This window comes from Budorcas taxicolor, chromosome 1 (genome assembly GCF_023091745.1).
Source record: "Budorcas taxicolor isolate Tak-1 chromosome 1, Takin1.1, whole genome shotgun sequence".
Classification (NCBI taxonomy): domain Eukaryota; kingdom Metazoa; phylum Chordata; class Mammalia; order Artiodactyla; family Bovidae; genus Budorcas; species Budorcas taxicolor.
Window position 1 is genome coordinate 196,872,402 of NC_068910.1, and position 23,540 is coordinate 196,895,941.

The following is a 23,540-nucleotide window of genomic DNA, read 5'->3' on the forward strand; positions in this document are numbered from 1 at the left end:
GCAGTCATCATCTGCAGTGATATGGGAGCCCCAAAAAATAAAGTCAGCCATTTTTTCTACTGTTTCCCCATCTGTTTGGTATTATTAAAAGATCCTTTCCAGAGTCAGAGCAGTATTAGTCAAGAAAAGGCAGAAGGACTATCCTGCTCCTAGGTTAGAATTATCTTTCAGCTCTTTCAGTTTTTAATTGCTTGCCTTTCTTGTTTTACCTGTACTACAAAAAGGTGAAGTTGCTAAATAAAAATGACTTTCAGATTTAGGATAACATTGCTAATACGGGAGATAAAAATCAATATGACTGATGTAAAGCCTGGAAGAAAGAGTTCTGAATTTTCTTTTGAAGTGTGATCAACTATATTGTTACATAATTATAACTGTGAGAAAGTAAAATGCTTCCCAGTCAATGAGAGTGAGCTTTTTATTTTAAAATAATATTGTGGAGCCCTTCTGAAGTAAACATATGATGAATACCATTGTATTGAAAATTAAAATGGGGATGCTGTATAGATATTGAAGTGACCTGTTTCTCTCTTCTAAATCTAAGAAACTTGTGTACAACTTTGAAATACATTTTGAGTAATTCCTAGTATATAGGTCATAGAAATGTAGAATGAAAAGAAATGATATTTGTAATGATTAGGATAGATATAACCAAAATTAAGCAGATCCTTCAACAATACTTTTTTCCATATCTTAATTTCCCATTGATAAATGCTTTTTGTATATCACTTTTCTAGTAATCTAACAATACAGATAGTTTCAAATTCAAGAAAAAGTTTTAAATCACACAAACCACTTCAATACTTTTTTTATAAAGTAGAAGTTATCAGAAGGTGTCTCAGGACCAGAAGTGTACCATATTGAGTATCTTCTAAGTGTAGTAAGAGGATTTCTTTAGCATTAATGTTCGTAAGTTGACGGTGTTTCAGTAAGTCTTGTTTCTGGCATTCTGACATAAATCAGGCATTTAATTATCATGTTTAATAAAACCTTGACATCTCATTAGTATTGTATGAAAAGCAGAACACTCATCCTTCTAATTCTGATGAGTTATTTTCAGAGCTGAGAAGATGCACTGGATCTGAAACCTGAAATTTTTAAAGTAAAACCAATCAAATTTCTACTTCCTGAGGCAGTGCACTTACTGATTTCTCTTTTGATTTCTCTTATACATATATTCATTCTTATGATTTTTAGTCTATCTAGAGGGGAAAATAATAGAGACACTATAATAATGGAGTATCATATCTGATACACTTTATTGCAATAGAGATGTATCATGTATTCAAACAAAAATGTTAATAAAAGCCCTATCCAAAATGAAATTTTCTTTTTTATTAATGTTCTTAATTTTTCTTTTCCTAAACTCTACTGTTTGCCTTGCTGAAATATATGGATAATATTTTACAGAATGATGGTTCAGTCCTAATAAAAAATGAAAAGGTGCTTATCTCCATTGATAATTAGAAAAATATAAATTAATACCACATTAAGATACTACTCATGCATAAAGTCACCAGATGTAAAACATGTGATGATACCAAATGTAGTTAAAAACATGGAGCCACATGAACTGTCAAAGAATATTAGATATAGCCACTTTGGACAAAAATTTGGTACTATCTCCTGTAAAGTTAAATACACACATACCCAGCAATCCTGTTCTCAGAGCAGAGATTCTCAAAATGTGGTCGAGGGAGCCTGGGAGATTTCCAAGGCAGGCTCATAAGGTCAAACTATTTTCATAAAAGAGAAAGATGTCATTTGCTTTCTCTCACAAGTGCAAATTGAAGTATTTGGTGTTGTATCAAAGAATATCCACATTTATCTACAAACAAACACTAATCTGTGACAGTATTTTCTTCATATACTTCAGTCATTAAGTTTTATATATGTTTATGCACATTTCTGTGTGAGTGTTATATTTCATATGAAAAACTCTAAACAAATTAAGTAATCATTTAAGTGTAACATTTGAATAAAACAATTTCTTCAATCTCTTAAAAATTTGACTGAGTAAAGTATTCATGACAGTGCATTTCTGTTTAAAGCATAGTGTATTTGGGTCCATATTTATTGAGATACATTATATCAGTATTCTCTAGATTGATTGATTGGTTTGTCTTTTTAAAGTAAATATTATTTTGTGCATTCTTATTAATTCTACAACTATTTGGACTTGAAACTTTATTGTAAGATAAAAACTGTGATAAGTATTGTTCTCTTAATGTACAAACGTAAATTATGTCTCATTTGTTTGAATTTTTTATTTGATACAGATAGTCGTACAGGCACTGCAGTGTTCCCATTACTCGATTCTTTGGCAGTTGGTGAAAATTACTGATGGTTCTCCTTCCAAAGTAAGTAAGAGTTTCCGTAGGCAGAAGGATTATTACTAAAGCACAGTAATCTTGCTTAACTCATTATATTATTTTTATTACTATAATTTTAATAAAATATAATTGTTATCAATTCTTGTTTTATCCTAAACATATATATATATATATTTTTTTACATCTTTGAAAGATAAACAGTTTTTCAAGCAGTAGCCACAGAGTTGCATGTATACATGAAGTTTAAATTCTTTTAAGAAATAACTATACTTGAAACCACAAGAGCTTTGATAGGTGACATGCTGTAAGAAAGAGAATAATATTGAAAGACAATAGTGTGTAGGTTTCAGTTCTGGCATTATGGTACCTTGGGGCCCAAACTAAACAAACTTTTGTTTCTGAACATTTTAAATCATTGGATAAAAAAATTTTTTTGAATTTTTAACTTACCCATGACCATGCAAAACAAAATACAAACCAGAAGTTAAGTGAAACTCAGATCCAAGAAAGTCAAGCAGAGTACTAACACCTACTTAATCTTGAGGATATTTGCTAATATAGACAAGTCCCAAAGCCCTCTTGAAGAGGAATGTCTAATAAGTAGCATGTCCCTTGATAAAGTTGGGATCCCAAAAAGAGCTACTCCCAGCATAAGGGTAAATTAGAAATAAACTCATACCAGTTCCATTCATGAGGGAATAAATAAGATTTGGATTATGTTCTATAATGGTAGTATCCCCAAGCACCTAAGAGAATCAAATATAAATCCTTTCTGAAGGAAGTTGCCTCAGAGAGTTTTCCATAGTTTTAAGAAAAATGAGCTTATATTAAAAAAACCAACTTTATTAAAAAGAAGACTAGAAACCATGAAGAGATTCAGACTAAAAAATATTTTATACATTGAAATTATCTGACATAAATACAAAACAAATATATTTCAATTGTGTTATGAAATCAAAGGGGCTTGAACATATGCTGAAAGAGCAAACACTTGATAAAGAACCAAATAAAGAGACTATGATGTTTATATATCCTCAGCTTAACAAAACAGAAGCTATTCAACCAGTAACAGTGTTAATAATACATTTCCATATAGAACCAACTGCTTGATACAGAGTATTCTTTTCTTGGAGAAAGAATTTTTTTTCTTTTCATCTTTTCCGTTGAATGATTGGAGGATTTCTGTGCCTTTGGAAGTAATTGGGAGTTTTGTTCACTTTCAGTTAGAAGGAGGTTGATATATTTGTTGGCTTTTTGTTTTTTTTCTATTTTATTAAAAGTTTTAGTCTTGAAAAGCAAAAATCAAGGTTAATCTTCTTTTATTGGAAACAAAAACCACTTTAAAACTATACAAAGTTTTCATGTTTTTTGAAATATTCTTTTATATGAAAAGATTAAAGGAGAGTGTATATATGTAAGTTAAAATTTGAAAGCAAGAGTTTATATGTTATGCATAATTAGTTTATTTGAATTTTTCACTTAGTTTATTTGACTTTTATATTGTTTTTCCACTGAGATCATCTTGATTGTCTGAGTTATTTGTATTTTAACTGAATGTTGATAACTGCATTTTAGTAAATTTGAAATATACGCTAGCCTAAAACTTTAGCATAATTAGTGGTTATTTCCTTCATTTAATTTAAATTTTGTCCCTTTACAATTAAATTCCATAATTAGAGTAAGAATCTATTCTTGGACCTTCTTTGAATATTTTGTTTTTTAACCCCAACCAGAAATCGAACCCATGCCCCCCTGCATTGGAAGCACAGAATTTTAACCACTGGACCACCAGGGAAGTCCAGAATTTTTTTTTTTTTTTTTTCAATCCTGTTGCAGCAGAGCTATTTTGAGATTCTTTGCCTTTCTGTTTAACTTTCATCTGATATATTCTCCTAATGAAAATAGCTTCCTTTTTGTCTTTAGTCATTCTACTGATTTTGTTTTTGTCTCTGCCACAATGGCAATGAAGATTTTGTAGCCAACACTGGTTTTCTTGATTCCAGAAAGTGTGCCCTAGCACCTTTTAGATGCTTTAGTTTTCATTGATTTCCATTTTGGTTTTGTGTGCATTTATATCACATGTGAAATTCTCCTTACTTAGCTGTATCTCAGGATGTTTCTTCTCACTTTGAAGTTGTTGGCAATTTTTGTAAACCAACGTATATTTAGTAATCATGTATTGGTTGTATCTGTAGTTTAAAAGTGATTCGCTGAAAATGATAACCTTATAAAACATGAATCTTTAGGATACACACAAACTTGAAAAATTAATCTTCCATTGCTAATATTTTTTCTTTTAAAATATTTTCATGATTCTCATTTATAATAATCACAAGATCAGGAATTATCAAACTTTCTAATCCTCTATATGATATAGGATATCTTTGAAAATATATGAGTCACATACATAAACTTTGTATACATGAATCTGTATTAGTAACATCCCACTTGATAAGATATCAAATTCTTAAGTATAGACTCGGCCATATCATTAAGTTATGAAAATAACCTTGAGTCAAGTCACTTAAATAATTTTAAAATAAATCATTTATATCAAAGCATTTTATCAGTTGTAAAGGGCTTTCCATATTCTAGTAACAACTGAAAAATCACTTACCTGTATCTCAGGTTACTTTGTTATGAAGTTTATAGTTGTGTGTCGCCAATCTTTTCTAGCTCTAGAATTCTACAACCTATGATAAAGTTAAAAACTGCTTTACCAAAGATGTTTCGATAAATATACAAGAATCTTAACAGCGATTACCTCTGGGAAGTAGAAATTCTCTGGGGGCAGGCATAAGGAGAGAAATTTACTTTTCCATTTATACTTTTTGATACTTTTTGAGGGATTTTTTTTGTTGCTGATATTTAAAGTGAATGTTAATATCTTAAAAGATAATTTTTAAAAACTACTACTATGAAAATTTTTTGATTCTCCATCTTCTAATCTTAAGTTTTGGTTTATCACAAATAACTCACTGAGTTGTTGGACTTAGATGAATGCTAAAAAAGTACGTAGTATGTTCTGTATCTTACTTGCTGTTACAGCATTTTTCTGTTGTTTATAAATGTAATATTAAAGCTATAAAGGAATTTGAAAATAATTTGATGAAACCTATAAGGGGACATTGTTATTTTTACCTTGTTTATATTTTACATGTTATTAATCGTTTTAATATAAATGTTCTAATTTAATTAAATCTGCTTAATAATCCTATAGAGTGGATATTATAATCCCATTTTTACAGAAAAGAAACCTAATACTTAACAAAAATTGAGAGTTGTCTAAAATCACACTTACAGCGCAAGTCTCTGAATCTCAACATAACTTTCTTTCTGTTACTACTCCTTAAAATCTTGTATTATTAAGCTTTTGATACAACTACTTTTTATGGAGTTTTGTTGTAGTTGGTTTTTTTAAAAGCAAATTTTCTAAGGACACATTGGTTGATTCCTCACTGAACAATATCATTTGTCAGTTGTATATTGAAAAAGTATGACACATGGCAGTTTTCTGGGGTCATTCTGTATCCCTCAAGGCATTTAAATGAGAAGTTACCATGATTTCTAAATGGCTCAGTTTGTAAAGTCAGTGGCTTAGTTAAAGTATATGGAAAACTTTGCTAGTGATGCACCTGAAATTCTCTGTCCTTTTTTTCCCCCCCTTAATTTGTTTCCTGAAATTTAAATGTAATACAGCAAACCCTTTGGGTCTATATATTTAACATTTGTAATATTGATTTTGTAGAGGTAACATGAAAGTCTTACTACATGAATTAATTTTGTTTTTTTTATTGTTGAATAACTGTTAATATAGAATGAGCCATTTATTTAGTGAGGAACTGGCCGCCTGAGTGCTGTTTTTCTCTGCTCATTGTTGTTATATTTATAGAAATTCATTTAAACCTCTGAAAAGGTCACTCGTATTTTTAATTAATAAATTATGCATGTTTGGTTTTGGTATAAAATATAAGGTAGAATGGTTTTCATAAATTTGAGCTTTCTTACTATGTGTTCATTAAAAAAACTATATATATAAAATGAAATTTCCAGATCTTACTACCTGTTAATATTTTGATGTATTTTCTTTCAGTACTTTTTCTTACGTACTTTTCAGTCATATTAAGATAATGATGTATTTATATGTGTCTCTTCAATTAACATATTCTTCATGTATTTAATGTTTATAGATAATATTTTAACATATGCATGATAGTACGTAGTGTAGCTTATAATTTATTTTACTGCTCTCTTGGATATTTAGACTGTTTATACATTTTAAGTAATAAAATTCTGTGATGGACATTCTGGTGCAAAAGCTTGTTCTGTGTTTTGCATTTTTTCATCTTACATTCTTGGAATTGCTTGGTCAAAGATTGTACATACTTTTAAGGGTTGATACACATCACCAAATTGCTCTTTAATGAGCACTTTCTAAAATTTACTTTTCTTCTTTCTCTTTTGTCATGAACACTGTCATTTGGAGGATTATGAATGGTAGTTATATTTGAAGTTTAAATTCAAATTATAACTTAACAGTGAACAGTATTCTATAAAATGAAGTATATGAGAAGACTGTGTCAAGAACAGGATTAGATCTTTATTTAAAATGGAAGTCCACTGGGTTTCACCGATGGGTATTTCCTCTGTTCCCCTAATTTCCAGAGTTGAAGCTCTTTAGCAAACTCACAGGCATGCTCAGTATACTTTGCTCGGGTGCCCCCTAGTGCTGGTCCTGTAGAAGCAGCCTTCAGTTTCTCTTCTCTGTAGCAGAAAACACACTTCTTCAGCTCCTTCTGGACATATACAGAGACATTTAAAGAGCCAGGTAAATAAGAGTTAGGGCTGAACTAATGTCCCTATTGCCTTTTTTGGGCTGGGGATCTAGAATTTATCCTCGGTGTTTTTTTCCTCCTGGGAGGAGCTGTCCTACTCTCTGTAATCTTAAATTTGTGGTGCTCTCTGCCTTATCCTGCATGTTTCTATTCTAGACAGCAGTAGGAATAGCCTTGGGGAAACATCCCTGTATTCTGGACCCAGGCTTTATCCTTAAGTCTTCAAATTAAAGAAAATCTACATCCCTCAGGGAGCTACAAGTCAAATTATTACTGAGAAGTATAGCATACTTATTATGATATTTGTTCCTCCGTTACACTCTTGACTGAAGGTTCTCCTCTGCAAATTTCAACTTGTTTACCTCCAAATAGTTAGGGTAAAGATGGGACTGATGGTGGCTAAGGCCCATGAGGAGAAATGTTCAACCTTGTTGTGTATAAAAATCCAGTCTTCTTTCTAGACCTCTTCCTCTCCCCTTCCAAGTCCTGTAGAGTATTAATATCTGTGAATAAGAAAGAGATAGCTCACTTAGGTCCTTGCCCCAAAACTCTTATAATAACAAAATACAGATAATACACCTCAGTCTGCAGAGTTCACTGCTTTGAAGGGGAAGGGAATGAGGCCAACAGCTGGCAACAGTAGCTATCCCTCTAGGAATAAATTATACAACCATTTTGCTTCATTCTTTTCTATATCTCCCCTCCCCTACCTTTTTATTTCTTGAGAAGTCTATCCTCAATAACTGTCTACTTGGTTTTAGTTTTAAGCCTTTCCTTTTGACTGGTCCATGACTTCAGAGTGATTTTTTGATAGCTTTGTTTCTATTAATATTGTGTCCAGTCTCAAGTACCTGATTGGCTGGTCTAGGAAAGTTAGGAGGGAAAGATCCAGGACTTGTTTTATATTCATTTCTTTTTCAGCTCCTCGAGGGTTTTTTTTTTTTTTTTTTAAATCTGGAATACATAAGTAGATGGCTGTTTATACTAAACTCTCAACTTGTCCAAAATTTTATCTGACTCTAACATTCTAAAAATTTCTGGAAATCATAAGTAAATATGTTCAACTTAGAGGGGCATGTACAATTCATGATTCCAACATCTTATTAGGAATTCCATGCTGTGTTTGCAACTCTGTTCCTGGGCCTCTACTTTTTGGAGCTTGCTTTCTGGTAAGGAATGCCTTCCAACCCCTTGAAGGGACAGCATAAGGCTTCCTCAGCTTCCCTAGCCTGTCCATTTGGATGCTGTTTTTACTTGCACAGGGATAGTGGTCTTTAAAGTACTACTTTATAAATACTCTTAACTCCTAATTTATTTAATACCTCAGAATCTAAGCAGTGAGCCAGGACTGAGAAGATCTATTCTAAATAACCATTATTATAATGTAAAAATGTGTTTTAACTGAGTTTATTAGAGGCTGAAAGCAATGTTAACAATATTTAATGCTGTGTGGTGTGGCCAGATATTTTTTTAAAATAATATTTAAAAAAGCATAACACTTCCCGCTCTTCAGTACAGAAATTGGAAATCTTTCTCACCAAAATTAATACTAAAGGAAGTTTACTTTCCTGTCAGATCATTTATTTGAATAAAGGAATGTAAGTATTTAATATTATTTAATATTCCCTGAGTGATAAAATAATCACTTTTCCTTTCTGCAGTAGGTTTTTTATTTTGAAAATGTTTTTTCCAGTGGCCATTCTGTAATTACTAGGTATTTGTTTAAATGATTTCTTCTTGCTGACCCAATTTATATATATATAAGAAACTTTCAGTTTATAAATAAATAATATCTTTCCAGCATTTTTTGTGTTGAAACATGGCCTTTGGAGTTAAATTGAGTTTGACGTTTGGCTCCATTTCTTACCACCTGTGACAAAGGTACACAAATTACTTCATATTTGAACTTTAGTTTCCTAATAAGTGATATTCATTGCTGGATAGGGTTGTTGGGAAGATTAAATTAAAAGAAATGTTTTAGTCAGCAATAACTGTTGCTTTGATAACATTAAATTGCAGTCCTAGACTGTGCTTTCCTAATCTTCTCCCCTGCCAAAAATCAAGGCTAAATGAACTGTTACATAAAGTTATGGAAGTACATAAACATGTTCAGTGTCTAGTGAAGGTTTGGAATATAGCATGGTAGATTTTGTCCTCCATCTGTATTTTGAAAAATTTGAGAATTCACATCTCTCGCTTTGCTCCTAACAGTCACTACTTTCCCCCTGTCCCTCTGACTCCTCCTTTAGCTTTCTGCATCTTTGTACACCACAGAAAAGAGAAATCAGAAGACGTTTTGGAACTACAGTAGGCAGCTTAAGGGTTCCTAGATCAAGTGGATTACCCTTGAGGCAATGGCAGGAGTCAGCAGGTGGGGATTCAGATCACCAAGAAAAGCAACACTGAAAACTAGATATTACATTTGGGGTTTTAAAATCCAGTATTTTACTGTTATTTATTCACAAAAGTGGCACACTCTCCTTATCTTCAGAAGAGAAGCTAGTAGCAGTTACTCGTGAATGAAAGCAGTTTCAAAGATATTCCATAGGGTTTACCCTATAGCAATGGTGAGGCTTTTGTCTCTTGCCCACTGATGTGTCCCAAGTGAATGAAATATGTTTCTGTCATGTTTACTATGGATAATAAGTTAGTTGAGCTGAAAAATAATTTAATGAACCTTATGTTAATAATGATGCTAAGTACATAAAAGTATAATGCAATTTATATGTCCAAAGAGCTTTGTAGCCCAATACAAACTAGACAAAGTATATAGCCCATGGGGCAAATCTGACTAGACACCTGTTTTTGAAAGGAACGTCTTAATGAAACACAAGAATGCTCATTCATTTATGTGCTGCTTTCTTGTTCCAAAGGCAAACTTAAGTAGCTGTAACAGAGACATTATGACCCACAAACACTTAAATATTTACTATCTGACCCTTTACCCAAAAGGTTTTCCAGTACCTGGCCTAGTAGAGTAACCCCTTGGTCTTGTTTTTAACTAGCTTAGTTTTGTGCCCCATTTTTTAATCACAAAAAATGTTTCACTAAATTATTAACAGGCTTTATTCTCATATTCTAAGATCTTTGGCCTGATCTAGGTGCTTATTTCACAACTTCCCATATTTTACTTCTGCACACTCTGAAAATGTACAATTGTCAGATAATGTTGAACTAGTTTTAGATATTTATTGCTAGTTTTTCCATGGCTTCAGTTTCTATGATTATCTAACTTGTATTTCATAGTTGTGGATAAAAGGACAGCCAAATGTAGTCCTCCTCTGGACACATAAAATTATGATGCAAAAATGAAAGGAAATCACCCATTTAAATCTGCCTATTTGGATCTTCCAGGGAGTTCAGTGGATGACTTTGCCTCCCAATTCAGGGGGTGCAGATTTGATCCATGGTCAGGGAATTAAGATCCCACATGCCCTGTGGTATGACCAAAAAAAAAAAAATCTGTCAAGATCTTCATGTTTTGTGTGTTTAGGAATTAAACCCTTAGCTTTCCTCACTGACTATAATCATGTTGAGATACTTGGCTCTTTGAGGACAATCTGCATTTTTCTTCCCAAGATGTTAGGGTAAGTCAATTTTGAGCCTTTGTACCTTTGAGAAAACTTCTAATATAGTTTATATGATAAATTCACCATCTTAATTGTGCTAGCCTTATTTGGGGCTCAAATTTATTTGTTGAGATTTTGCTGACTAGGGTATATTTTCAAAACATCATGTTCTTTAAGAGAGATTTCTTTTATTTTTAACAATAGATCACTGAAAAACTGAAGCTCTTTTAGCCCTTTCACATTTGAGCATATTGGGTTTCAATCTTCTGATTCTTGGTTTCACTAAATCTACAGGGAAGCAAAAGCTTCTCTTAGTGAAGCAACTTGCAAAATGCATATAAAAGAACATAGCTAAGATATTATAATTTAAGTCTCAGTGTCATCTTCTCACTTGACTCTTTTGAATTCCTTTCCATAACTACTTTAGGAAGAGTGCTCTTAACCCCAAGCTGGTTTCTGAAAATAAGAGAAAATACTGGTTTCATCTAGGGGAAAGCATTTAAAAGGAAGCACTGTATTAGTCTAAATTCTCTTATATGGACTGAGAGAAGAGATTACTGTTCTAACTCTGCCTTCAGTTTTTAACACTATAATACAAGTACTCTGGCTAGAAAGAATTTAAATAGAAATCCCATCATGTTCAGAGTGTTAGAGGCACTCCCTAAAAATTTTAGTCACTTAAAATCACAGTCTATTACAGATAAGTTAGCTCATGTGTTCTTTTTCAGTGTCTTTTGGGTTGACCTGCATTTTTGTTTATATATTTCAGTAATCTGAGTTTCATATTTCTTACCTCTGTAATGCTGCCTGTTTCTTCAGTATATTAATTTTCCTGCATTATAGAAAGTCACTATAGCAAAATGGTTAAGACTGTAGACTCTGGAGGCAAACTGTTCTGGTTAATTTACTGCCTCACTTACTAGCTTTGTCTTTGGGTCTGCGTTTAACACTTCTGAGCCTGTTTCTTCATTTGTAGAATCGAAGTGATAATATCTATACCCGTCACAGTTGAATTAATATGTGAGAAGCTTAGATTAGTGCCTAGTACACAGTAACTGCCAATAGATGTTAACTTTATGTAGTGTGAGATGCTAGCATAATGAGGTTTGTGGGAAAATTATAGGATGAATAAATAAAGCACAATATTCTGAAATCCAAAAGAACTAAAATTTTGTTCTCAGCTGTTCAGAGGAATTTACTATTTGAGATTAGCTACCTCTGTTCAATATACAGTATCCGTGCCTGTTTACCTAAAATTGTTGGTACTTAAACTTCTCTCAGTGGGTTCTAACTGGTTACAATTAAGTTAACTTTCTTGAGCACTGAATATTGAAGTTCTGTCCAAATCTATGCTAAACTTAATGCTAAAAAAGCGTCTATTTCCTTAGTTGCTTTCCATTTCTACATTCTTAAAATGCTACTGCTGATTAGTAAGCAATCAGTAGGTTGCTTACCTAGCTGTGATGTTAAATTTACAACTTCTCAGATGGATTGGCAAGTAATCATTTTATATAAGGCACATCTGCTTTATGATTGACCTTTAAAGGAATCTTTTGTCTCCAACTCCAGCAATGGCTGATTCCCTAGACGGCTTCAAACTGCACAGTAACCATGAAATTTAAGAGAATAAAAGAGCATTAATGCCTCCTGGCATCATTTTTAACTATATTTATTGTCCAGTAAAATGAACACATTTATTTTTCCCTCGGATTGTGCTATCATCTGTATTATGTATACTTGGATACCATTCAGAAAGTATTTACTAAACATCTGCCCATGTGCCAAACACTGTTCTAGGTACCAGCAGGAAGAGTGAGCATTCATCCTTTGAATACTAGGTTTACCAGTTAACACCTGTATGTTCTCATTTGAGTGCCTAGATTAATTCAGCAGATTCACAGAATGCCATAGAACCTCCGAGAATACATATTTCAACCGTTTTGTTTATAGATTTTTAAAATCTGTAATCCTGAGATACAGTTTCTCTAAGGTCTAGACTAGTTCATAGCATGGCTTGCATTTTGTTTTTCTTTCAGTTATTTATTCAACAAACATTTTCAAATCTTTTTTAATGAAAAGGACAACAAAGACCCCCCCAAAGACCTCTCCAGTAGGGGGTCTCCTGTCCTATTTTTCCTCTCACTCTTTACAGTCAGACTTTTTTGAAAGAGTTGCTTGCTTTCTTATCCTTTCTACCATTGCAGTTTTAAGCCCTTTTAATTCCTTTGAATGAGTGTGTGTGCTCGGTCATGTCCAACTCTTTGTGAGCCTGTGGACTGTAGCTTGCCAAGCTTCTCTATCCATGGGATTTTCCAAGCAAGAATAATGGAGTGGGTTACCATTTCCTACTCCAGGGGATCTTCCTGAATGGAGAGAACCTGTATCTCTTGTGACTCCTGGATTGGCAGGCAAATTCTTTACTTCTCGTGCCACCTGGGAAGAAATCCCTTTGAATTGTAATGCTGGAGAAGACTCTTGACAGTCCCTTGGACTGCAAGGAGATCCAACCAGTCCATCCTAAAGGAGATCAGTCCTGGGTGTTCATTGGAAGGACTGATGGTAAAGCTGAGGCTCCAGTACTTTGGCTCCCTGATGCAAAGAGCCTGCCTACTCATTGGAAAAGAACCTGATGCTGGGAAAGATTCAGGGCGGGAGGAGAAGGGGACGACAAGTGATGGTTAGATAGCATCACTGACTCAATGGGCATGAATTTGAGCAAACTCCAGGAGATAGTGAAGGACAGTGAAGCCTCGCGTGCTGCAGTCCATAGGGTTGCAAAGAGTCAGACACCACTTAGCAACTGAACAACAGCAAAGTTCTTTTGAAGAGCTTTGCTGGTGGCTCAGTGGTAAATGCAGGAGAAATGGGTTTGGTTCCTTGGTCAGAAGATCCCCTGGGAAAGGGAATGGCAACGCACTTCAGTATTCTCGCCTGGGAAATCCCATGGAGAGAGGAGTCTGGTGTGCTGCAGTCCACAGAGTCACAAAAGAGTTGAACACAACTTAGCAACTGAACAATCCCTTTGAAAGTGTTCTCCCCAAGGTCACTCATAACATCATTGCTTTATTATTGTAATACTTTCAAGTCCTTTTCTTTTCTCTTGGTGACATTTGTCATCATTAAACTATTCTATTCATTATTGTTGTTTAATATTTTTATTTATTTGTTTATTTTTTAGCTGTGTCAGGTATTAGTTGCAGCAGGTGGGATCTTCATTGCAGTATGGGGGATCTTCAGTCCAGCACACAGGATCTTTTGTTGTGGTGCTCAGGCTTGTCTGTAGTTGTGGTACCAGGCTTAGTTTCCCTGAAGCCTATGGGATCCAAGTTCCCTGAACAGGGATCAAATCCGCATCCCCTGCAGTAGTTTATTTAAGGTACAGTGCTCAAGGTGAATTCTTAAGCATTGGACCACCAACAAAGTCTCAATTTTACTCATTTTTAAATGTTTCCTTTTCTTACCTCTGGGATGCCATATTCTGATTTTGTTCCTACTTCTCAGACTATTTCTTAGATTTCTTCATATGCTTTTCTTTATTATCCATCTGTTAAGTTTTGGTGTTCCCCAGGGTACTTTTGTCAGCCCGATTTACATATTCTCATTTTAACGGTCTCATCTACTTCCATTGTTTCTAAATGCTGAGGATTCCCAAATCTTTTCTTGCTCAGATTCTTTACTGTGGACTTTGAACTCATCCAGCTGACTATTAGACATCTTCAGTAGGATATTGCCGGGGGGGGGGAGGGGTGGGGGTGGGGGGAGGAGTGTATAATTTCCTCAGTTCTGTCTCACCGCAACAAAAACTGGAAGCAGTGGGTGGACCAGTGTTACAGTTCAGTTCAGTCGCTCAGTCGTGTCTGATGCTTTACGACCCCATGAACTGCAGCATGCTAGGCCTCCCTGTCCATCACCAACTCCCGGAGTCCACCCAAACCCTTGTCCATTGAGTTGGTGATGCCATCCAACCATCTCATCCTCTGTTGTCCCCTTCTCCTCCTGCCCTCAATCTTTGCCAGCATCAGGGTCTTTTCAAATGAGTCAGCTTTTCCCATGAGGTGGCCAAAGTATTGGAGTTTCAGCTTCAACATCAGTCCTACCAATGAACACCCAGGACTGATCTTTAGAATGGACTGGTTGGATCTCTTTGCAGTCCAAGGGACTCTCAAGAGTCTTCTCCAACACCATAGTTCAAAAGCATCAATTCTTCGGCACTCAGCTTTCTTTATAGTCCAACTCTCACATCCATACATGACCACTGGAAAAACCATAGCCTTGACTAGACGGACCTTTGTTGACAAAGTAATGTCTCTGCTTTTTAATATGCTGTCTAGGTTGGTCATAGCTTTCCTTCCAGGGAGTAAGCATCTTTTAATTTCATGGCTGCAGTCACTATCTGCAGTGATTTTGGAGCCCTGAAAAATAAAATCAGCCACTGTTTCCACTGTTTCTCCATCTATTTGCCATGAAGTGATGGGACCGGATGCCATGATCTTAGTTTTCTGAATGTTGAGTTTTAAGCCAACTTTTTCATTCTCTTTCACTTTCATCAAGAGGCTCTGTAGTTCTTCTTCACTTTCTGCCATATGGTGGTGTCATCTGCATATCTGAGGTTATTGATGTTTCTCTCAGCAATCTTGATTCTAGCTTGTGCTTCCTCCAGCCCAGCGTTTCTCATGATGTACTCTGCATATAAGTTAAATAAGCAGGGTGACAATATACAGCCTTGACGTACCCCTTTTCCTCTTTGGAACCAGTCTGTTGTTCCATGTCCAGTTCTAACTGTTGCTTCCTGACCTGCATATAGGTTTCTCAAGAGGCAGGTCAGGTGGTCTGGTATTCCCATCTCTTTCAGAATTTTTCACAGTTTATTGTGATCCACACAGTCAAAGGCTTTGGCGAAGTCAATAACGCAGAAATAGATGTTTTTCTGAAACTCTTTTGGTTTTTCAATGATCCAGCGGATATTGGCAATTTGATCTCTGGTTCCTCTGCCTTTTCTAAAAACCAGCTTGAATATCTGGAAGTTCACAGTTCACATATTGCTGAAGTCTGGCTTGGAGAATTTTAAGCATTCCCCATGTAATTTCCTCAGTCGCAGCAAAAATTTGAAGTGATGGATGGACCAGTGTTATAGCTCAGTTTTATTGGCAAGCAAAGGAAAATACATCCTCAGGTGTGAGGGCGGTCCAATCCAAAATACAAGAAAAGAAAAGCATCAATTCTTCGGCACTCAGCTTTCTTTATAGTCCAACTCTCACATCCATACATTACCACTGGAAAAACCAGTGTTGGAGAAGACTCTTGAGAGTCCCCTTTTTGGCTCCTCTCTTTATGTTTTCTTTCCTCCCTCTGAGCCTGCCCTATGTAAATTGGGCTAGCCAGAAGGGCTGTTTGTTTTACCTAAGGTCCTCACTCCTTCATTTGTTCTATTTTCGCAGACTTTTCCCTTCCTTGTCTTTTTGCCACCGCCATTTTGGACTTCTTTTTCCTATTCTCACTACCTAACGATATCTTTCAGCATTTGCAGATCAGCATCCCTAAAGCCAAACTTGTTACCTTAGCATTTGTTCCTGTATTAACTATCTTGGTGACTTATACCATAATCTATCTAGTAGGCAACTACCTAGAAATTAGGAGTCACAGCAACATCTCTGTTCCTGTTAGCTCCTCAGTTCAGTTCAGTTCAGTCGCTCAGTTGTGTCTGACTCTTTGCGACCCCATGAATTGCAGTACGCCAGGCCTCCCTGTCCATCACCAACTCCTGGAGTTCACTCATACTCATGTCCATCGAGTCGGTGATGCCATCCCGTCATCTCATCCTCTGTCATCCCCTTCTCCTCCTGCCCCCAATCCCTCCCACCATCAGAGTCTTTTCCAGTGAGTCAACTCTTCACATGAGGTGGCCAAAGTACTGGAATTTCAGCTTTAGCATCATTCCTTCCAAAGAACATCCAGGGCTGATCTCCTTTAGAATGGACTGGTTGGATCTCCTTGCAGTCCAAAGGACTCTCAAGAGTCTTCTCCAACACCACAGTTCAAAAGCACCAATTCTTCAGTACTCAGCTTTCTTCACAGTCCAACTCTCACATCCATACGTAAGCACTGTTAGCGCCTAAATTCTATCAATTCTGCTGCTTTAATTTCTCTACACTGTGTTAACATCTTTACTGACAACATTTTATTTTTAGGCCCAATATTCTATGGCATCTGTTAATATGATGAACTGTAGGATGATGGTTTGAAGCATAAGCTTTAGAGTCAGATGGCACTAGGTATGGATCCTTACTCTTTATCACTTAAAATCTATAGATGCTCTGATCCTGTTTCCTCCTCTGTAATATAGGCATATTAATCACTTACTTCATAGGGTGACTGTGAGACTTAAATTTATGCCTGTTCATCGTCGTCCATTCAGTTGCTCAGTTCAACTTTATAACTCCATGAACTGCAGCATGCCAGCTTCCCTGCTCTTCACCATGCCCCTTAGAACACAGCATTTGGTACATAATAAACCCTCAAGAGAAGAGTGTATTTATTAATACTATTCAGATTTTATTTGCTATTTTACATCTTTCTCCCTTTTCGTTAGAGTATGATTCCTTAGCATAAACTTTTAGCAACCTCATGATAAAAATCCTTACTCATTAGCTCCTTATTGCTGACAGGATAATAGCCAAGTAATTTAACATGACATTTTATTTTTTTAAATATAAATTTATTTATTTTAATTGGAGGTTAATTAATTTAAAATATTGTATTGGTTTTGCCATATACCATATACATGTGTATACAGGTATACACGTGTTCCCCATCCTGAACCCCCCTCACCTCCCTCTCTGTACCATCTCTGTGGGTTGTCCCAGTGCACCAGCCCCAAGCATCCAGTATCATGCATCAAACTTGGACTGGCGATTCGTTTCATATATGATATTATACATAACATGACATTTTAAATTGTATTCCATTTAAATGGAAATGGGTCCTCTTTCTCTTGTTTTCTCTCACCACTCTCCTCCCATTTGCACCCCAACAGTAGTCTCTCAAAAGCACCTCCAGGCTTTTGAACATTCTGTGCCTTCTGAAACACCTTTCCTTATAGGTAGATGACTTAGTTGTTCAGAACTCTTTTTAGCAACCCTGCTGTGACTGCTCTGACTCTGGGTTAAGCTTTCCGATGTAAGGACTCCTTAAATTCTTTTGTGACTGCCTATTCTCTTGTCTCTTTCCCCTGATGCTTTATGAGTCTTTGAAATTAAAGAAGATCAAGAAATGTTGAGGTTTGATTGTTGGATGTTAATCTGCAGGAACATTAAAGTTTCTGGAGACAGTGTCCTTTTTACTACTCTGCACAAGAGGGTCTTATTCCTTCAAAATAACTGCACTCATTTTAGCAAAAGGAAATATATGTAATTTTTGAAGTATCATTATTTGGGATGTGAAGATTCCAAAAAGGAATAAGTACTATCAACTATGCAAAATAGAAAAGCTTAAAGAATCTTAGTTTCATAGAATACTTTTTAAAAGTTATTTCTATACCAGCCTATGCTCGTTTAATTATTCTTCATTACTATTTTAAATATCAATATAATACTGAGTTGTCTGCATGCATCTTGCTTATTAATCAGTGAATAGAATATGAGCTCTGATATCAGACAGTCCTGCTTTCAATCTTTGCTAATAATAACTACTTCTTATAATCAATATAAATATTAAATTATACAACAGCCCTCTTACCAGTGCCTGGCACTTTATAGGGACTTGATAAACTTAAATTTCCTTTTATAGTTTTCCAGTGTTTCATATTGAATGTTGTAATATGGCCATCTGATTAAAACCTATTCACCAATCCAATCTTGGATTAAAGCTCGTCTTTCTATGAAGCTGTCTCCAACTCAGCCATGTCTGTCTGCTACAATTAGAGTTGATACCAAAAAATCAAACAGTTACTCTATGATTGGTCTAACTCCCTGCTAAAATATTAACTCTTTGAGAACATGGACACTATCTTAAAGTTATCTTTTTGCCTTGACATTTTGCCGAATGCTGAGAAAATGGGAAAAATTCAGTACATGTTTATTGCTTAATTGTTTTTTTTTTCAGATGCTGCTGCACTTCCTCATTTTACTACATCTAGTATTTGTAATAGGAATGACTATCAATTTTAATACCAGCCCAAGTAAACCATATTTATAAAGGAAATATGTTGGAGGAAATCATACTGAGCATTCCAAAGCGAAATTGAACAGAGTATTTGGGATTACCAGTTTTGCTGCCCCTTCCATTAGGATAACTAGGAAATTATGATTTGGTTCCCAGTGATAAATTTGGTTTTGTGAATTTCCTTAAACAGTAAACTGGTTCGGCTATTTTCCATTTATTATTTCTTCAGTTTTCAAGGATACTGTAATTCATGCTTGCAAATTTGTGTCTTACAGGAGGACTTGTTGGTATTGAGGAAAACAGTGAAGTCCTTTCTGGCTGTTTGCCAGCAGTGCCTATCTAATGTTAATACTCCAGTGAAGGAACAGGTAAGAGACTGTCAGTTAAGAGCCCTCAATATAAATAATTCAAATGCATTGAAGAAGCATAAGAAGATGTAAATTTTTTTAAGATATACTTTTTTATGGCAGTTCTTAGCATGTAGTTTATCTTATTGGACCTGGCATAAAAGTATAGATGTCTAAATATTTAAGTTATAAAGTAAGCTAACAAACTTGTTATACATCTTTGTACCTTGGCAAGTGAGGTCAGGTTGAAGTTTAGAATTCTTGATTCTTATGAGTTCTATACCAGAACCTGAGGATTCTTTACCAGAATGGGAGCTTCTTAGGGTCCACTTTCTTCTCATCTTACCTTCAGCTCTTTCCCACACCAGGTAGAACTTCTCACATATTCATGTGAACAGTTTAACCCACATATCCAAACTGTCAGCATCACTTCCTTAAACAAGTTGTTCCTTAACTATCCTGGGGCCTAGGGGTACACACTGGGGATGCCGTGTGTCTCAGAAGGATGCCTGTGCAGCCCCTCATAGTAGAATCCAGTTTGTGAGGGCAGGAAGTTCCTGAATCCCTGTCCCTGGACAGAGATGTAAAGTTGGGGTGCTGATGGGCATATCCCATTGGGCCAACAGATTTCTCACCCTTGGCAAGGGGTGTAGACCAAAGACAGTCAAAGTGAAGCCCAAGGCAATACCATTTTCACAAAGTGATTTTGTAAGCTGAAACTGTTCTGTTAGGAAGAGCTTCTATTAAAAAAAAAAAAAATGATATATCTTTTCCATGCTGTTTTTTATTCTGATGTTCAACTAGAAAGCGTCTATATCTAGTTAAAGAATACAATAGTACTTAACCCTGTGCTATCTCATCTTACAAATAGGGTATTTGTAAGGTCTCTTCTTTATTAAGTTATCAGCATCTAACTTAAAATGGGAACAGAGATTATCTTTCCTAAACCTTATTCTCTAAATTTCCTGAACTTAACCAGTGCAATCTAAAAATACGTAACTCAGGACACTTAAGCCAGAAATTCAGTGTTTCTGCATCATCACTGTTTGGTGACATGCAAAAGTATGGCCTCGGTTAAAAATATACATTTCCCTAGATTCCTTTCATGCTCTCCTCTTTTCAAGTGACTTGTTTCTAAATTTATGTATTTCATGGTAGTGTACTTAGAGCATGAATTTCCATGATTCTTGCTGGAGGTAAACAGCCAAGTATACAACCATCTCCAAATATATACCAAAATTGTATTTTCCACAGAAGTCAATTTTTAGAGAGGGGTGAATGGATTGTTTTAGGGTGTAAGAGCCCTCAGTTATTCTATAACAGTAAATTGATGACACAAGTTCATTTTGTACCATCCATTAAATAGGTTAAATTTGGCAATATAACTGTAATGTATTCTCTATGGGAAAATATATTGAAAGTTCTTTATGTGAATACATTTGTTGGGAAGCTTTGCATCACTGTTTTTGATGTGAATGATCTTGAATCCAAGTTTAACCTATGGTTCAAAATTTTGTTTTACAGTAGATTATTAAAAGAATCCAAAATGGTAGCTTACAGATTTAGTGTACTATGTTGTAATTGATTGAATTATACAGTTTAATTTTAAGATTTGTGCTTATTTTTTTGCTTATGCAGTATACGATTGATTTATAATCTCTGTCATTAATATAGTAATTCAATTTGTGTTTCCAGAGTTGAATTCAGTTCATTTTTTATAAGTTCAAGTCAAAAATCTCTTAATAGTTTTGAGTTAATACAGCCAAATTAAAAAATAGTTTATATTTAGGGGAAGTGAAGAGTCGTAAATATGACTAGTATATAATGAGAAAAAGTAATTTTATTATGTTTGGAAATTAAAATTAAGTAGCTGCAGTTTGAATACTTAGCATTTCTATTATGGTACCATTACTGAACTGCATTTAATTTAGTATATTGTCATTTGTAGTTACTACTGTACAATGTTTTAGTGATGAATTTCCTTTTCATTCCAGGCTTTCATGCTACTCTGTGATCTTTTGATGATTTTTAGCCACCAATTAATGACAGGTGGCAGGGAGGGCCTTCAGCCTTTGGTGTTTAATCCAGATACTGGACTTCAGTCTGAACTCCTCAGTTTTGTGATGGATCATGTTTTCATTGACCAAGATGAGGAGAACCAGAGCATGGGTATTTGCAACTGTCATCTTGTCAATATTGATCTTGTCTTAACAACCTCAAGAGATTGAAGAAAAAATTTCCAATTCAGTCCTAAAAAATACTACAATTTCTCTCTTTTAAACGAAAGTTAATACATTCATATAAGTCAGAAAGCAAGAATAATAATATACACAGTGAAGTGTCTGTACCTTATAGATCTTTTCCCATCACAAAGTACAGAGAGTTCCTTATTCTAATTCTAATAGCTACACTGTATTTTATTATTTAAATATAGCATAATTTATATTATTCATCTCATATTGATTGATATTTGACTAGTTTCCAGTCTTCTGCTATCCTAAGCTATACTGTAATGGATCATTGTGTACATTTGTCATTTCCAACATGTTTGAAATGTATGTTTAAGATAGATTTTTTTTTCTAATAGAACTGCATCCAGGTTCACAATTTTCTAAAGAAAAGCATCTGAGTTCCTTTCTGTTCCTGAGGAGTGATCATATATTACTTAAATTAACAAAACATGACTCTAAGATACTAAATGCTAAAAGAATATTATGAAACCTCACCAGTCAAAATTGTTCTGAGCCTACAGGATGAAAACTTAGCAAAATAAGACTGAATATAAATAATTATAAATAAATACTGTATAAAATAGCTTATTTGTGAAATAGATGATTTAAGCTCTCTTAAGTAAGATCTGTGGCATATGAAATCCACAGATCTACCTGGTGCTATTGGAATATTCTTTATTTAACAGAACATTTTAGAAAATACTAGACTGTGAAAAAAGGATCTCTGAGTTCATGTTAATCTCAGGAGACAATATTTACCTGCTACTTGTCCTAAGCAAAAAGATTTCCAACTTCCAAAAGCACTGATGTTTCACAACAGGACCAGGTAATAGAAAGGGAAGAGAGAAGATGAGAATAAGTTATTTTATGAATATACATGTGAAGAAGAGAAAAAGAACACTCTCCCTAAATAGCAGGCCAAGACATGAGAGGGTCAGTACAGAACCTGAAACAACTGTGTCAACTTTTATCATCTGGAGACTTGCGGAAATATTTTGAGGGGGATTAGAAATAGATAAACCTGAGAATCTAAAAACTGAAGAATAAATACTACTTGTTTGAAAGCATTTGATAATGATTTGTTTTAAAAAATATGTATGTATATAACATGGTTTGCAAAATATACTTTATTTCTCAGCTTCTAATGTAACCATGTTTAAGATAAGAACTGAAAACTAACTCCTTCATGTAATTTCCATTCCTCCCCATATATATATCTAAAAGAAAACTTTGCCCTGTGTCTTAAATTTTTCTGTAAATTTCTTCTCTGTAGAAATAGATTAGCACATAAGGAATATTCAGAAAAAAGGCAGCATTTTAAAGGTAAAAGGACAATAGTATTGTTATGACAAAAACCTGAGAAAAAAACCTATATAACTAGTCTTTGCTATGATAATCTCCTAGAACCTTAGTGCCTAGTGTTTAATAAATATGTAACTAAGTATAGCACCCTAAAATAATCAGTACAGCTAATAATTTTTATCCTATCTAAAACTAAATTGTACCTATTTGTAAAGTTATAGCCTAGTTATTTGTTCTACAGATTGTCTACAATGTTTTACCTTGGATAAAGGGCCAAAGTTCATAACTAATTTATTTTCTGTGGTTAGAGGGTGATGAAGAAGATGAAGCTAATAAAATTGAGGCCTTACACAAGAGAAGGAATCTACTTGCTGCCTTCAGCAAACTTATCATCTATGATATTGTTGACATGCATGCAGCTGCAGACATCTTTAAACACTACATGAAGGTATAGTTTCATAGTCTTTTTTTTAATGGGTCAAGGACATTGATTGATTGATTGATTAAGATAGTAGCTTCATATTCTTGTTTTTCTCATTCCACCAAGTGCCTTAGAAGTTACTGAAAACGAAAGAGTAGTGAGCAAGCTAAATTGACAGCTTTTACCTAAATATTATTGACGGTTTTCTGACATATTTAAAATTTCTCTTTTTTATGAGTTTTTTATCACTCTATACCATTATATCAATTCCATGAAGTACGAGTTCCTTACATTTATAAGAAAGAATGCTGTTTTGTTTTCTTAAGGCCTTGGACCCTTCTT

The 23,540-nt window shown here is 34.6% G+C and overlaps 1 protein-coding gene across 1 annotated transcript in view; it reads left to right on the top strand.

Annotated features, from left to right (window-relative positions):
* STAG1 (stromal antigen 1) overlaps positions 1-23,540 on the top strand; it is a 465,665-nt gene that overhangs the window by 422,463 nt on the left and 19,662 nt on the right. Inside the window, exons 22-25 of the mRNA XM_052642913.1 lie at positions 2,280-2,360; positions 19,173-19,265; positions 21,239-21,413; positions 23,086-23,225. Of these exons, the coding sequence (XP_052498873.1) occupies positions 2,280-2,360; positions 19,173-19,265; positions 21,239-21,413; positions 23,086-23,225 (489 nt within the window). The remainder of the gene's footprint in view (positions 1-2,279; positions 2,361-19,172; positions 19,266-21,238; positions 21,414-23,085; positions 23,226-23,540) is intronic.